This window comes from Podarcis raffonei, chromosome 8 (genome assembly GCF_027172205.1).
Source record: "Podarcis raffonei isolate rPodRaf1 chromosome 8, rPodRaf1.pri, whole genome shotgun sequence".
In the NCBI taxonomy this organism is placed as follows: Eukaryota; Metazoa; Chordata; class Lepidosauria; order Squamata; family Lacertidae; genus Podarcis; species Podarcis raffonei.
Genome location: NC_070609.1, coordinates 31,757,465 through 31,774,731, shown reverse-complemented (window position 1 = coordinate 31,774,731; position 17,267 = coordinate 31,757,465). Strand labels below are relative to the sequence as shown.

General features: G+C 46.5%; 1 protein-coding gene across 4 annotated transcripts in view; it reads right to left on the bottom strand.

The window, feature by feature from the left end:
- Window positions 1–17,267, bottom strand: part of KCNQ4 (potassium voltage-gated channel subfamily Q member 4) — a 97,601-nt gene that overhangs the window by 16,266 nt on the left and 64,068 nt on the right. For all 4 annotated transcript variants that reach the window (XM_053398940.1, XM_053398942.1, XM_053398941.1 and 1 more), the window contains 6 exons: window positions 13,580–13,706; window positions 11,424–11,599; window positions 9,413–9,538; window positions 7,237–7,347; window positions 6,940–7,035; window positions 2,456–2,544 (listed from right to left, as the gene is read on the bottom strand). In XM_053398940.1, coding sequence (XP_053254915.1) covers window positions 2,456–2,544; window positions 6,940–7,035; window positions 7,237–7,347; window positions 9,413–9,538; window positions 11,424–11,599; window positions 13,580–13,706 — 725 coding nt within the window. The remainder of the gene's footprint in view (window positions 1–2,455; window positions 2,545–6,939; window positions 7,036–7,236; window positions 7,348–9,412; window positions 9,539–11,423; window positions 11,600–13,579; window positions 13,707–17,267) is intronic.

Sequence of the window (17,267 nt, the reverse complement as noted above, 5' to 3'; positions counted from 1 at the left end):
GGCCAATGGGACGAGATGCTGAGAGTTGTACAGCAAAACAACTGACTAGCCCCATGCTGGCTACCCCAGCCTTTCATACTATTAGTAGACTTTGGTGATTGTGACAATTTTACTGCTTACTAATTTTTATTGGATACTGTTATACCTTATAAGGGACGCAGGTGGTGCTGTGGGTTAAACCACAGAGCCCAGGACTTGCCGATCAGAATGTCGGCGGTTCGAATCCCCGCAATGGGGTGAGCTCCCGTTGCTCGGTCCCTGCTCCTGCCAACCTAGCAGTTCGAAAGCACGTCAAAGTGCAAGTACATAAATAGGTACCACTCCAGCGGGAAGGTAAACGGCGTTTCCGTGCGCTGCTCTGGTTCGCCAGAAGCGGCTTAGTCATGCTGGCCACATGACCTGGAAGCTGTACACCGGCTCCCTCGGCCAATAAAGCAAGATGAGCGCCGCAACCCCAGAGTCGGTCACAACTGGACCTAATGGTCAGGGGTCCTTTTACCTTTACCTTTACTATGCCTTATTATTGTGCAAACCACTGTGGTATTCCTTTTGGTAAATGAAAAGCAGTGTAGAAATCTTCTGATTGATAAATAAATAAATAAGAATGAACAAAATAGCAGGCAAACAAAACAGGAACTTGCAGCACCTTGCTCTTTAGAGTGCTATATTTTCATCTTGCTACAGCAGAGATTGCCCAAGTTGTACTCATTGGCATTAATGTAATTGCTTCTTATGGTTGCCACAAAAGCTCTCAGAAAATATCCCCTCAAAAATCGACAATGCATGAATGGCTGATAGCTTTTCCCGGTTGGTTCCTGCTTTCACTGATTCAGGCCCTCTTACGTTGGACCTGCCCCCTTGAAACACGCCTGCAATCCACGGGACGCCAGGGCTGGACATCCATCTTCCCATCTGTTCTGAGAAGTGCAAAGAGCTTCTTTCTGTGAATGAACGTGGAGGCACATGCCATTTCTCTCACTGACTTGAGGGGGATTCTGGGAGGGGGAGCTGCTTTGTAGCCCTGCTTTTTCCCTGCTATTGTAGCTGCGGCAGCAATGTTGTGTTCTGCCACACCCTGGCAGCAGCACCCACGGCACTTTCTCAAAATTCCAGATGTGCTTACTGGCCCCAAAGGTTTGGCTGCCTCTGTGACAGGGTGTGCACCACTGAAGATGTTTTCTGAAACCAGCCGTGGAATCAGGCCATATAAAGGTAAGTATGGAAGTCATTCCCTGTACTTTGCAGAATCAATCATCTGACAACTGCACTGTAGGGGGTTGGAGTAGGCGACCCTTTGTCTCACTTCCAACTCTTCCATTCCGTGATTCTGTGGTGCAAACTTGCTGGGCTGGGTTGTCATATGACTTCTACTATGGGTTGCTATAGCTCCCTACTTGAGACCCTGAAGAGCCTGTCAAATGAGGCATAACTTAACGAGATGGATTAACAAGTCTGGTTCAATAAAGGCCAGCGTCGTATGTCCACACCCACCAGTGCATTTTCATGTATATATGTATGTGAGTGAGTACAGTATATATCAGCATGTAAAGACTAAGGGTCTCCTCCAACAACCACACCGCACCTCCCAGTCTCCACAGAAGTCTTTGCAAACAAAGTCCCGACACTGATTGAGATGGGAAGGTCATGTGTCAAGGGAGAGGGGGATGGAACTGTGATGGAAGTGTGATGCGTTGTGATGAGGGTGTGAGATCTGCACACAATCCCCAGCCAGCAGACGTTCTGTTTCACTCCTCCACTGGCTCCAGGGAAAACAGCAGCACAGGAGGCATAAGCCACTGCTTCACCTTTAAAAGTCATACCACCACACTCCTGAGGGCACCTGTTTTTTTCTCTCCCCCGTGCAATAGAATGGCTGTCATTCACTACTATGGAAGCAAAAGAGTTGCACAGAGAGAGAGGGGGAGAGATTGTCCCTTCAACCTGAGTGCCTGCAATGTTCAGGCCCTCTGTGCTCTCCCTTCCCCTCCTAATGACAGACATCTGACTAGCGCATAGACTGAACAGAAAAAGAACAGTGGATTATTGCTGCGTGGCAACATTTCCCCCAAATTACCTAATTCGCCATATAAACTCACCTTAAGTTAACATAAGAACCCCCTGATTTGGATCTATCCAACACTAGCTACTCAACACTGGATGAATGACAGAAAGTCGGTGACACAAAATGTCCCCACCGTTCTTATTTGCTGGGGAACGGATTTGTACATTATATTGAAAACTTTTACATGAAATGGCAACAATCCACAAAGAAAACAGGAAAAAATGTAACTTTAGTCCAACCGCTGCCATCCTGAACCTGATGTTAATTATCAGCCCCACTGGCTTAGCCATTCCGGCCAACCCTGGCTCTCCACCTCTTGGCTTGCAGAGAGTCTGTGAATTTTAGGGGCCCACCACCAAGTAGGCTCCTCCATCAAGGCAACTTCACACCTACCTAAATGATGGAAGGATGCTGTCGTAATAGCACCAGGTGGCTGTCAGGTAGGCCCGGCTGACATCCGTTGAGTAGAGGCGCCACGCAGCCTGCACCAACCGAGACGAGGGGGGTGGGGGTGGGGAAAGAGAAGGGCATGGTCTTTATGCACTGCTTGTTTTCCCCAGTGGCCATCTCGTTATTGTTACTGATTGACACACTGTCGTTTTTTAAATCAAGGTGGCTCACGAAGATATCACAGTATAACAAGATAAACACGATATATATCTCCCTCCTTCCCTTTTCTTTCTTTGAAATCAGCAATTAACAGCATTAATAACAAATGCAACTTAACGGATGTTAAGGATGATGACTGGACTTTAAACAAGAGAAGATACGGCTTCGGGAGGAAATGATCAACATATGTTTGCAACAGGAGCTGGAAACCTGATTTTAAGAAATTGTATTAAATTTAAGTAATCTGGTCTGATTTGTAACAATTTGGGGGGGGGATAGAAAAAAATGAATAGCAAATACAATGAATACAACTAAAAAACAGAATTATGCTTGTTTGTTTGCTTGCTTTTTAAAAACACTAAATAGTGTCCCTATATCTATAAGGCAATCAGAAGTGGTCTAATAAGGATGGTCATTTTCAAAAATGTGCTGTGGGTGATTTACTGGAGCCCTGAAGCTAAGTGATCATGAGAGACTCAGAAAAGCAGCCAGGAAGGGACTGTATAATGGGATATATTAGGGCTTTCCTGGTCCCTTGGGAGAAACTACAGTTAAAAAAGACATGCAAGATAGACTCCACCTCAGCATTGTTACAGGAGATAAACAAGATAAGAGTAAAACCACCAAACTGCAACAAAAACACAGCAATTAAAAACTGCAACCGGGACCATCCTTGGCTGCATACACACCATACATTCAAAGCACACCCAAATCCTGGGAACCGTAGTTTGTTAAGGGTACTGGGAATTGTAGATCCCTGAAGGGTAAACTACAATTCCCAGGATTCTGGAGGGGTGTGTGTGGATGTGCTTTGAATGTACAGTCTGTACACTTTTTTTTCTAATACAGAAGACCAGGTATATTCTCGCCTACCAACCCAACCTGCATTTGGCCAGACGTTGTTGGAAAAAGGATACTGGATTTTAAAGGTAAATCTAGAAAAAGCTTCACAGGGAAGGAATTGCCCTATTGCTTTGGCAGAAATGGGGCCAAAATCTGCTGCCTTTTACCCCATAGATGTCCCAGGCAGCAATCTTTGCAAATCAAGACAAAAGATTCCCTCTCCATTTATTTATTCATTCATTCATTCATTCATTTATACTTGGATACTGTAATGTAACAGAATCTCTAAGTGGTCCACACACAATGCAAGCGCCATTTTCCTCCTTTACTTTCAGAGCAACTTGCCCCCTCCCTTCACAGAAATATGGTCTCACTTTACATGGGCACCAGTGGCAGTTGTGGTTCTATTACAAAACTGAAACAGTACCTGTGGTTTGAAGCTATGGTTAAGAGGGAATCTGATTTCTGTAAATCACAGAGGGCATCGCTGTGCATTTAACACGAAGCCGTGTTTAACACTGGGAAATGAAGGGAGTGGTGGTGCTGGCCTGCATTCACAAAGCCGGCTTCTGATTTGCAAACCATAGCAAAAGGGGTTCTGCTGTATGGGGCAATGGAAAAAGGAGCTCCCCTTTGTGTCCCATTCCACATACAGATATGGACCGTATTTCTCCACACCTTCAGGTAGATGGTCATGTAGAAACATTGGAAGCTGCCTTGCGATGTGTCAGATCATTGGCCCATCTAGCTCAGAACCATCTCAGAATTGACAGCAAGCTCTCCAGGGTTTTAGGCAAGGAACTTATCCCAGCCCTACCTGGAGAAGCCGAGGATTGAACCTGGGACTTTTTGCATACCTTAGGGGGTGTGGGGCAAGTCACACAGTGTATTCAGCTCTGTGCCCCACAACATTGGGAGGGCTGACCCAGCTGGAAAGTCACATCTGCCTGTACCATCACATTGTTGTGAACTGGCTTTTGACACTGTACTTCCCAGTCTAACACAGAGGCCCTCTGTAAGGTATGCTTTGTCTCATCACACATTCCAGTATTAATCTGTTTCAGTTGATCAGATGCCTCAAGTATGAGACGCTCAAACCCATAGACAGCATTTGGGGCAGAGGCAGGGGGACAGGGCAGAGAATAGGGCTGGAGCCTAAACCAGAGGATGATGAGCCCATAATCTTCTCCCAGGAGTCCTCAAATTACAGCAGCTCAATATTCTGAGATGTTTCTCCCAAATCGTTTCCCATTTATTTCTGGGGGTGGGGAAATGCTCTATAGGGAATTATTGTGGGTGGGGTGGAAGAAAGTGGACGGCCATATCACCATTTTCCATCTGCTCCAGAAAGCAAGGCCTTCTGAATTGGCCGGCGTTATCAGGTGGGGAAGGACAGAGGAGCCCTTCTCAGGAGCAAAGGGGGCAGAGAGCTGTGTCCTTGCGATTGCTTTGTGTGCTGAAACAATGAGTGCGTTACCCTTTTGTCTCGCTCACTGTCCATTTCCAGCTGTTCCTCGTAGGCCTTTCAGCGAATGAAAGGCAACTTGGAGTTGCATTCAGCAGTGGGGCAGCAGGAAAGCTGACAGGAGGAGATGGGAGGGGCAGGAGGGGTCCCCTTTGTCACAAGAGTCCTCTGAGCCAGAGAGATAACGCAGGAGTCAGAAGCATCAGCTTTCCAGCAACAATGGGAGGGAAACAATCTAGGCACATGGCTAATACACCAGGATTTTTGTTCTTTGCCCCGATGGCAGGTTCTATATTATAAAATGCAGAGCAGATGAAGGGACAGTCAAAGAAAAACTGAATCGGAACTGGGTGTGAGCATGCAACATGGGGAGGGGGAAGGGGGCCAAGAAGGAGGTCACAGATAGAACAAGGATGAACAGGGACCAGACTGCAACACTGGCCTTCTTGGGGAGGCAGGGCAGGATATAAATTTAATAAATGATATTATTGTGCAGGTGAACCAGCCAGGGGCATGCCAGAGCTTGTTGGACTCCAACTCCCATCATCCCCCTGACCACAGGCTGTGCTGGCTGCAAGGGCTGTTGGGAGTGGGGCAGTTGCTGCCAGTCAGTGTAGACAATATTAAGCTAGATGGGCCAATAGGCTAAAGCCTCCAGTGTTTCTATGTTTCAAGTAAAAAGCTGCTTCTTATGTGAAAAATAATAATAAATGTAACAATGGGAGATTGGCCATCTACACCCAAACCTCTAGGACTTGGAGGAGGTTTCCTGGCTAGCTTTAGCAGTTTCCCCTTTGGATCCAGCTTTGATAGGGTTAACATGCTGAGCTCATAGGAAAACCAGAGTCCTGGGAAAAGCTGAAGGGATTCCCACCCACCCCCTTTTCCTATGACATGCTCAGCTATTGTATTTAAGCAAGAGAAGGGGGCCGGGGTTGCATTTTCCTTAAATAGGACTTCCATTGTTCTTCCAACTGGCAGTGGATCTCTGAGATCTTGGGAAGAGAGAGGGAGTCTTTCTTTCTGAGCCCTGATGAGATATTTTTATCCACAGAGAGTGGCAACTAAACCTGGGACCTTAGGCACAATATTGTAACTGTGAACTGGGATCCCTCCCACTTGACCATTACTCTACTAGCAATGATTCTTACGGCTTGCTCCATGGTTTCTAGGCATGGGGTCGAGTGGTTGCTTTCCCCAGGAAAACCTGCTGTTTACCACTGAATCTGGCAATCTGCAGAAAACCCAATTGCCGTTTGTTCCGATTCAGTGCTAAACCATGGGTTTTCCTAGTGGAAAGCAATGGGACAAGTGGAAATCTGCATGAGTCCTTGTTCCCACTGTCTTCAATTTTCCAAGGCAGGCAGAGTGACGTTTTCCCCAACTCAAGATCCCTTGCCAGGGATGCTTTGCCACTAAGCTGTGCCCCCCTTTTGTGCCAAGAAAAGCTCCACACTGTGATCCATGCAAATTTGCTTATTTTTCTTATTTTGCATGATGCATTGTCATATTGTTTGTCCTGGGGAGGAGCTATATTACTTTAAGAAACTGCTGCTCGGCCTTGCTTTTTTTCCCCTCCTCCCCACCCATCCCTCCTTCCTCGTGTGCCGTGCCTTTTAGCTGATTTCCATAAGCCTAAAGAGCAGGGTAAAAATGTTTCAAGGGGATTCTTTATTTGAGAACCCTGCATTGCAGGGGGTTGGACTAGATGAATCTTGGGGATGCCTGCAACTCTACCATTCTGTGATTCTAAATAAGTAACACCTGGCTTCTTTGGGGGGATTATTCCAGCCATTCCATGAGGTGTTGTCCACACCCTTCCAAGCGTACCTCCACAATTACAAGGGCAAGGATTTGGCTATCGCAAATAAAGAAGTGGGGGGGGGGATCCCAGGATCACAGCCCACCCACAGAGCTGGAGAAGGGCCTTGCGGCAAACTCTTCTCTCCTTTCTATCCACCTGGATCAAGTTGGCCGCCGGTGTCCGTCTCTTCTCAAAATGCTTCTGCCGATGTTGCTCTTGGACTTTGAGAGCAAACCCCGAGCCCAGGATCCCCTGTGTGGAAAAGAGAAATGGAGCCAGAAAATAGAGGTCAAGGCCTAATTTCGGAAGAGGAGCCCCATCAACTGCTTGGAAAAGCCCACCAGCCCACCTGCTTGTGCCAGACAAGGGCATTGGTGTCTCCTCACTTCCCCCTACCCACCAGTCTGCCATCCCTGTTAGCCTCTCCCCCAGGTCTCATTGGCACCTACTTACAGCAGGTAGAGCAAAGAAGGAAATGCCCAGAAGGGCAAAGCAGGCTGCCAACACCCGGCCCAGCCACGTCTGTGGGGTCTTGTCCCCGTAGCCAATGGTGGTGAGTGTGATCTGAAAGCAGAAGAGGAGATATCAATACAAATCCTTTGCCATCACCCTGCCTTCAACCTGGCAGCTTCCAAAGGTTGTCGGACAGCAGCCCTCGCAAGCCCTGACCATTGGGCATGCTGGCTGATGGGAGATGTAGCCCAACAACATCTGAGAATAGAATAGAATAGAATAGAATAGAATTAAAGAGTTGGAAGGGACCATGAGGGTCATCTAGTCCAACCCCCTGCAATGCAGAAATCTTTTGTCCAACACGGGACTCAAACCCACAACCCTGAGATTAAGAGTCTCACTCTCTACTGACTGAGCTATCTCAGTCAGGATGACTGGCTAGGACTAGGCTGGCATCCTCTCGATTCACGTCAACTTCTGGTTCCTTTACACGTTCAGAGGGTGCAGCTGAGAGGTACACAACACTTTTCATTTCTTAACTTCAGTTCACCACAAAACTGAAAATAAAACCGCCGGCACCATAATACCATTACAAACATCTACGGTGTCACTTGAAATACGGTGTCCTGTTCTGGTTGCCTCACCCCCAGTTGGATCTGGGCAAGGTTCAGAAAAAGGCAACCAAAATGATCATGGGGATGGAGCAATTCCCCTATGAGGAAAAGTTACAAACATTTTGAATTTTTCAATTTAAATAAAAGGTGTGTAAGTGGGGGTGGGGAGCATAGTGTGGCAAAAGAGAAGGTTTCTCTCTCTCTCTCTCTCTCTCTCTCTCTCTCTCTTAATACTAGAACTCAGGAATATTCAAGATTCAGGACTAGCAAAAAGAAACCACTTCTTCACACATTACATAGTGAAACAATGGAATATGCTCCTACAAGAGGTTGCTTTCAGGCCCTCTTTGCAGGTTTCCCATTGGGGCATCTGGTTGGCCATTCTTAGAAAAAGATGCTGGACCCCTCTGGTTTTTATCAAGTACAGTTGTACCTTGGAAGTCGAATGGAATCCATTCCGGAAGTCTGTTTGACTTCCAAAACGTTTGAAAACCAAAGTGTGGCTTCTGATTGGCAGCAGGAAACCCCTGTAGGGGTCTTTTATGTTCTTATTTCCTCATCAGTTTGCTTGGCTTTTTAGCAAAGTCCTCACTGTGTGTGTGTGTGTGTGTGTGTGTGTGTGTGTGTGTGTATTCCTAATACACACATTTTCGTTTGCAGCTTTGCTTAATGTACAAATTTTACCAGCCATTTCCCTTAACATAGTTGTTTTTTTTAATTCAACAAGATGTATATATACTGCTTAAAATAAAAAAGCTCTAAGCTGCTTACATAAATAGCATAAAATATTCATAATAAAAAAGTACACATCTGGGTAGGATTGCCTAAATGAAAGTGCTTCTAGCAGGCCTAAAAAAAATACAACAAGGGTACCTGCCTAATATTAACAGAAAAGGAGTCTCAGAAATTAAGTACTGTCACACTATATGATGGGTTCCTTGTAAGTGTAAGGGTGAGCATTGAACAGTACATGTAAAAGGGCAAGCTCAGCATTTTGCTTCATTCATGTATATTTTTATGCACACTTTCCCTTAATATATGCATTTTTGCACCCATCTCTTTGGTTGGCATTACAAAATTCAAAGAAGTGTGAATTTCAAAGGATGGCTGCCATTTGCTTTGTTATGGGAAGCACAAATTAGGCAGCTTCATATTAAATGGCAAATTGAAGTCAATTTCTTCCCCTTCCCTAGACTATGAAGGATATTCTCCGCACTCATTCATACCCACCCCCTGCATCTTAAGAATACAAGATAGACCTTTATGGACCAGCATCTAGTCCAGCATCCTGTTCTCAACAGTGGCCAACCAGATGCCTATGGGAAACCCACAAACATGACCTGAGCACAACACCACTCTCCCCACTTGTGATTCCAGCAGTTCCTAGCATACTGTATCTGACAATGGAGGGAGCGCATAGCCTTGTCCTCCACATCTCCTAAGCACCCAGTGTGCTCTCAACAGGTCAGTTGAAACATCCCCTCAACAAACTTAACTTCTTCTCCCTCCCTGCCCATCCCAAGACGAAAGAGCAGGCCAGATCAAAAAGATGTCTAACTTACCGTACCCCACCAGAGTGAGTCTGCATAGGTGAGAAAATCTTTGTTGGTATCTTTCTCTGCCAGGTAGACAAGGAAGGAGGCGAAGATGAGGACCAGGAAACCGATGTACCAAGCTGTGATCAGCTCCTGCCCACACAAACACACACACAAAAGTGAACTTCAGCAAATAACCTGAAAAGGAACTTGGAGCAAAGCAGTCCTAGCTGAAGACATAAAAAGCCGGCTGGAAAACCAAAGGAATAGGACACAGAAACCTAAGTCATGGAACAGAGTGCAAGATTCAGGGGCTCTTCTACCCAAAAGCACCAAGAAAGAAAGACCTTCCTAAACAACAAAAGCTGCAACATGACTGGTGATTCTCTGGAGTCATTCAATGTTTCTCTGTGGGGCTCTGAAATCCACACAAGGAGATAGCAGCATGCTCAGGGGAACCTTGAGCTTTACAGAAGTACGGTTTTAAGAAAAACAGCCTCCCATAGAGACACACCCACTCCCCAAACCAGCCTAATGATGACTGAGCATGCTAAGTGTCCACAGAATGTTGAATGTCACTTAAAAAGGAAAACGGAAAACTGGGCAGATGGTGAGTGGAATGCCCTGCTTGGTTTCAAATTGCTTCTAGTCTCCTGGTGGAGGGGTTGGCTGGCTGGCTTGGACGCCACACATAATCATTCCCACTAGAAGATGAGAAGGCCACTCTGATATATAGTCCATGCCAATTCTCTCTATTTAGTTCTGTTCCATTTGGAATTACAGTGGTACCTCAGGTTAAGAACTTAATTCTTTCCAGAGGTCCGTTCTTAACCTGAAACTGTTCTTAAGCTGAGGTACCACTTTAGCTAATGGGCCTCCCGCTGCCGCCGCGCTATTTCTGTTCTCATCCTGAAGCAAAGTTCTTAACCCGAGGTACTATTTCTGGGTTAGCAGAGTCTGTAACCTGAAGTGTCTGTAACCTGAAGCATCTGTAGCCCGAGGTACCACTGTATCTTGCTTCGTTTTCTAATTGTAACATTTTTATCTCTTTTTATAATTGTGTACTATATTTTTGGTGATTTGCCCTGGGACCTTACAGTGAAGGGCAAGTGAGAAATATTACAAACAAACTAACAAACAAACAAATAGTGATCTTATTAAGAGACCACGTGGTCTCCTGGAACTTTGTATAAGCTTTGCTGCTTTACATCATTGCTTATTCAGAGAGGAAGCAGAAGTGCTGAGAGGAGGGAGGGAGAAGAAATTTAATCTCTGCAACTGACAGACCCAGTTTTCTGTCACCAAAATTTCTTTTGGAACAGCATACAACTATCACTCAGATTATGCACTTCTCCAGATTTTGCAATGCCCCAAAAATGTGCACACAAAAGATGTACTATACATTTTATTAAAAGGAGGAAAGACAGCATATATTTTATGCATTGGAAAGCATGCAAAAATGTGCATTTTAGGGGAAGAAGAATACATGTGCAATGCAGACTATGTACAATTTAAATGTAGAATTTTTTGTGCTTTCTGTTTTTTAAAATCTGCAAAACCTGAGATGGGACAGACCTTTGATTGGGCAACAGCAAAATGCCATAGAATGGAAACAGGTTTATCCATCTGCCTCTGGTTGAGAACCCCTGATTTTCCAGAAGTTGATGATTCAAATTTTTTTCAGTCTCATAGCCATCCTCAAAAAGATTTAAAACCACTTTCCGCATTGGAAGCAGTATGCCTCTGAATACCAGCTGCTGGCAACCATGTGTGGAAGAGTGCTGCTGTATTCAGGTGCTCCTTGTGGGTTTCCTGTCTACATGTGGGTGGCTACTATGGGAATAGGGTGATGGACTGGATAGGTCTTTGGCCTAATCTGGCAGCAAGACTCTTATTGAAGACAAATGAGAGGCTGAAGGTCTTTAGGTCTTTGCAGTGCTGGAACTGAGCCTCTTTCTTCCCACACCTCAAACATGGCCACCCACACCCCCACAGTGTGCTTTGTACCTTCTATTTTTGCCTCAGGCTGCCAACTCACCTTGCTGTGCGCATAAACCACTGAGCCCAGGAGCTTCCAGGTGCCGCCGCGGCGGTCCATGCGCACCATGCGCAAGATCTGTAGGAAGCGCATGCTGCGCAGTGCCGAGGTAGCAAAGATGTTCCCCTGGGTGCCAGCAGCGATGACGGCCAGAGAAGCAATGCAAACGATGAAATCTGGAACAGAAGAAGAGAAGGGGAAAGCAAGCATGATCCAGGGCCCAAGGGGTGGGTCGGACCCCTGTGTGTTCAGCAAAAACCCTCTGCCTAAGCACAGAAGCTGGTCACCTGAAGCACCACCAAGGATTTGCAAGTGGGCCAAAATTACACACACAGAGAGAGATTCATAGGATATTTACATTCTAATGGGGCGATAGGGAAGCACACATCCCTGAACTATGAAAAGTCTTTAAATTATTTGTATAAAAATGTGTCCCTGGGGCATAGGAAGCTGCCTTATTTTGAGTCAGATCACGGGTCCATCTAGCTCCATACTGTTGACACTGACTGGCAGTGGCTCTCCAGAGGCCTCTCTCAGCTCTGCCTGGAGATGTGGATGATTGAACCTGGGATTTTCTGTATGCAAATAAGATGCTCTGCCACTGAACTGCAAGAGCAATTCAAAGCACCTTGCAAAATATAAAAACAGGCATAAAAATAACAATAATCCAGTATAACTGTCTAACTAAAAGCTGCATCAATAAACAAGAATCCAAACAGCCAAAAGTCAAAAGCAATTACTTAAACTGAACCATGGAATCAAAAGCTTGTTTTAAAAACAGCATCTTCAGTTGTAGGCAGAATAGAAAGAAGGAAGATGACATAACCTCTTGGGGCAAGGCGTGCTATGCAGTGACACTGCTGTGAGACTGGGGCAACGGAACTATTTTTAAAGTTCTCTTTTCAAAGGGCTACACCAGCTCTCCTGCGGCGAAGCGAGTAAGACTATGCAATGCATGCAGTGCTCAGGACTTCCAGTAGGTGGCATTCAAGGCCGCCCTTGGTGAAGAGAACTTGATAGCTCAGCAAAAATTAAGAAAAATGTGGGTCTCTAAAGGACAAAGCAGGGCTTGAGATAAAGGCCACCCAGAGCTCTTTAAGAACTGCAGTAAAACAACTTGGATGTCTTTATTCAAATCATGAAGAAGGTATTGAAAACCTTCCGTGAAAGGGGAACATAAGGTCTATATGGCTTAAGATCACCTGTATCTAGGATCTCACTGTTTCTGGGTCCTATTAACCTTTGGAGGCCTTACTAGCTTGAGACCAAGATCCCTGAAAAATCATATTGTCTTATATATACCTGCTGTAAGTCTTAGATCTTCAGAGCCCTTATTCCAGGTGCCCCCATGAAGGTAAGCGACAGGCTTAGGGGCTTTTCAGCACTAGTAGCTGAGCCATGAGACACCCTCCTAAGAAAGGACCATCTGATGCCTGCCTTGCTGTCTTTCTGGAACATTTTTATTCTTTTTTAACAACCTGCATTTATTTATTTTTTTACAAATATACAATTTTAGCATTTTTAGCCACTATTTACGAACTGCATGATGTACTTTTGAATTGTCTATTTTGATTCTCCTTTCTTCCATAAAATGAATTTTATGTTGCAAGTTGGGTTATTCAAAAAATAAAATAAAATATGAAATTGTCTTTTTAAATTGTATGTTACCGTTCTATGCACACTACCCCAAGAACAATGTTGCTGGCTAGTCTTGTATCAGCGGTGGGGAATTAGATACAGGAAGAGGGCCCCATCCAGAATTGGTTCACCCTCTGTGGACCATTTTTGATGGGCAGGTTGGGGCCACCTATCTGTCAATTACCTGATGTCACATGGCATCCCCTGGCTCAAAGTTCAGGCCACAGCAGCAGGTACAGGCTTATATCTGATCTCAGCACATCACTAAGATCAGAAATGAAACTCTGTTTGCTCCTTGAAAGGCAGCAGGCACAGAATTATCTCCTGATCTTAGTGCAGTGCATATCTGAGTGCTTAGATCAAGGATAACAGATTGCTGCTCCTGATGTGGGTGGGTGTGTTTTACACATTCAGTGCAAAGATGTGGACCAGCTGTGCATGCCTTGTCCCATTGCTATGTCTCTTCCCGTGACTCCTCCTTCTCTTCTGGCTGCTATAGGGCAAAACGAAAGGCGTACCTATGACACAGAAAGGTTTCCGGGCAAATCGAAAGCGTCCCTGCCAGCCTCTGTAGCGGCAGCAGCAGCCGGCTGACCAGACCCTGATGATGTACTCCATGCCAAAAACCACAATCATGACAAATTCCTGCAAAGGAGGAGAGAGGAACAGAAAAAAAATCAGTTGTGGGGTTTTGGAGAGGGAGGGGCGGAGAGGGGAAAACCAGGCAGGAGAAAGCTACCAAACACTTTTGAAATCACTCTCCATTAACAGTAATAGTAAGAACCTGCCCCCCTCTGTGTGTGTGTGTGTGTGTGTGTGTGTGTTGAAAGTCACCCAAATAAGCAAACATGTGGCTAAGTTTAAAATCAAACCTCAGTGCCTAGGACTTGCCGATCGTATGGTCGGCGGTTCGAATCCCCGCGGCGGGGTGAGCTCCCGTCGTTCGGTCCCAGCTCCTGCCCACCTAGCAGTTCGAAAGCACTCTTAAGTGCAAGTAGATAAATAGGGACCGCTTTATAGCGGGAAGGTAAACGCCGTTTCCGTGTGCTGTGCTGGTGCTGGCTCGCCAGCTGCAGCTTCGTCACGCTGGCCACGTGACCTGGAAGTGTCTTCGGACGGCGCCGGCTCATGGCCTCCAGAGCGAGATGAGCACGCAACCCTAGAGTCGGTCACGACTGGCCCGTACGGGCAGGGGTACCTTTACCTTCACTAAAATATTTACACCTCGCCTTTCAGGACAACTGTACCATAAGACAGGCTACACCTCCTCCCACAAAAGCATATTAAAGACAGCTATTGAACCCCTATAAAAAAGGAAAAATAAAACCAGAGCGAAGCAACCGTCTTTCATAACGCACAGTTAACTTACAAAGTTTGCTGCCGTAAAAATTAAGAGAGAGCTGTTCATTTGGAAGACTTTAAACAAACTCATGATAATGTGTTTTATGGCTGCGGCTGCTGCATTTTATAATTCAATATTGCATTGTTGTAGCCTTAATTTGTCACCGTGGTCGTAACCTGGTATTATCCTTGTAATCGAATATTCTATTGTTTTAACCTGGGACCTCACAGTAAAGGATGGGCAAGGAATCTAATAAATAAATACCTCTTTGATTACTCATGACAACTAAAATGGAGCCTCCATGTTCAAGAGACATTCAGCACAATCTCTGAATGTGAGGCCCAGGGAATGAGCAGCAGGAAGAGGCTCCCACTTAATGGCTTCCCAGAGGCATCTTAACAGGCTGGCTGAAATGGGACATTGGACCAGGTGGGGCTTGGATCAGACCAGAAGTCCAGCTATGAGATTCCTCCTTATGCGACTACCAAATGTCAGTTCAAGCCACGCAGAATGAGACCTCTCTCCCACCCCCCCTGCAGTTTCCGCCACAGCCCAGTGACCAGGCCACCTCGGCAGGCCCCCGTGGACCCCACAAGCAGAAATTAGAATCCGGAAAGGGCAGGGTGGCACAGGGACCTGCTTTCTAAATATAAATGTCCTCATTGCAAATCATTGATCCCTCTCCCAAGCAAAGGCCAGACCTCAGATAGCAAAGGATCTCTTCTGGAGAAGGTGGAGGAAGTTGGTTTACACTGATGCCGCAAATTCACTTTCGAATAGATATTTGGGGGACGTATTATGAGAGCCCCCACTGCAAAGCCACTTGTGAGCACCAGCCTGGTTGGCCTATTCGTAGGAACACAGGAAGCTGCCTTACACAGAGTTGGACTATTGGACCATCTAGCTCAGTACTGTCAACACTGACTGGCAGCTGCTCTCCAGGGTTCCAGGAAAAAAAATCTCTCCCATTCCCATCTGGTGATGCCTGCAAAGCAGAGGCTTTCACTGAGCTACAGGGGAGTCTGCTACAGGACACCCTTGTTTCAAGCCAAGGAACTACAGCAGCTGTTTCCATGTACAGTGGTACCTCAGGTTAAGTACTTAATTCGTTCTTAATTTGTACTTAATTCATTCTGGAGGTCTGTTCTTAACCTGAAACTGTTCTTAATCTGAAGCACCACTTTAACTAATGGGGCCTCCTGCTGCTGCCGCACCACCGGAGCACAATTTTTGTTCTCATCCTGAAGCAAAGTTTTTAACCTGAACCACTATTTCTGGGTTAGCGGAGTCTGTAACCTGAAGCGTATGTAACCCAAGGTACCACTGTACAGCTGAGGTATGGAGCCATGGTTTCTCATGTAACTGAAGAAACCCAACCTTTTATCCATAAAGTTAATCACTGCAGTAGGGACCTAGGAATCTGCCTTCCACTTAGCTAATCTGCCTTATAGCAAGCCAGACCCTTGGTCCACCCAGCTCAGTATTGTCCGCATTGACTGCCAGCAGCTCTCTCCAGGGTTTCTGATGGGGAACATTACCAGTCTTTCCTGCAGACACCAGAGACTGAATCTGGGGCCTTCTGTGCACAAAGCGGGGGGCCTGGCACTGAGCTATGGCCCTTCCCTTTTGCTAAAGTAAGATTCCAGCCCTTGTGGTTCCAAATAAAGGGATGGTTTAAATAGGAACAAAGGAAGATCCCTTCTACTGAGTCAGACTATTGCTCCATCTAGCTCAGTACTGTCCACACTGACTGGCAGCAGTTCTCTGGGGTTTCAGCTGGGGGGGGGGATATTGCCAGCCCAGAGATGCCAGGGATTGAACCTGGGACCTTCTGCATGGAAAACAGATGCTCTGCCAATGAATTATAACCCTTCCCTCAGAGATGGCAGCTTCACAAGCCTCTCCATCTTTCCTGGTCTGAATGGAAAGCCGGAGTGGCGCTTCAGCACCCTTGCCCAGGAAGCCCGTATGAGCAGCTCACTTGCATCCCTTTCTTGCACCCTTGGAGCGCTAGTCAATAAGGGCAAGTTTTCCCGCCGTGTCAGCTTTGTCCTGCCTCATCGCCTCCCTTTCCTTTCTTTCCTTTTTCACAAACAAACCCCTATTTTGCTTACTAGAGGGAAAGTCACACGGACCTTCTTAATTTAGTCTCCATCTCAGCTGGGAGAATTCCAGCGTCAGCCGTTTCTGACAGTTTGGGGGAAAGTTGCTTTTTTTAAAGATTCTTCTCGCCCCCTGGGTTTGGTCACCCTTCCCTCTTCCCCAAGTTGTCACCCGCCTTTTCCATCCGGATAAAGTTCACCACCAGGACTGCCGGCTATGAGAAGAGGAATCTTGCTACCAAATCGGACCAAAAGATCCAGCTAAGCTAGCATTATGCACCCAGAGTCCTCCAGGAAGCCCACAAGCAAAGCATCTGACAGGTACTGGCCCTACCATTAGGCCAAGCGAGACAGCTGCCTCTATTAGCGGAGGTTTGGGGCGGTAGAGGCCACTCCCTGGCTGTCCTTCCAAGTCCTGTGGTCGTATCCCTCTGTTGGAGGGTAGACTTGCAAACAGCAATGGTGGCTGGTGCTCACTGGGGTGGAAGGCAGGGAGGCCAACAGCAGGTGGCGCCAGAGGCAACTGTCTCCATCCTCCTCCTCCTCCCCGCTGCTGAGTTCTGCAAGGGCAACACTGAGACCCAGGAGAAGGAAGCTGACAGCCACTGCTGCCACCACCTGCAAAGGTTGCAAGGCAGGAGGCAGGAAAGTAGATGTAAGCTGAGGTTGGTGGGGCAGTGCTCCCCCAGTTGCCCTAAAGGACCAGTCTCCATTGCTACACAGCCTGTCCCAGCCCCCTCCTAAACTACTCTGTGGCCTCAG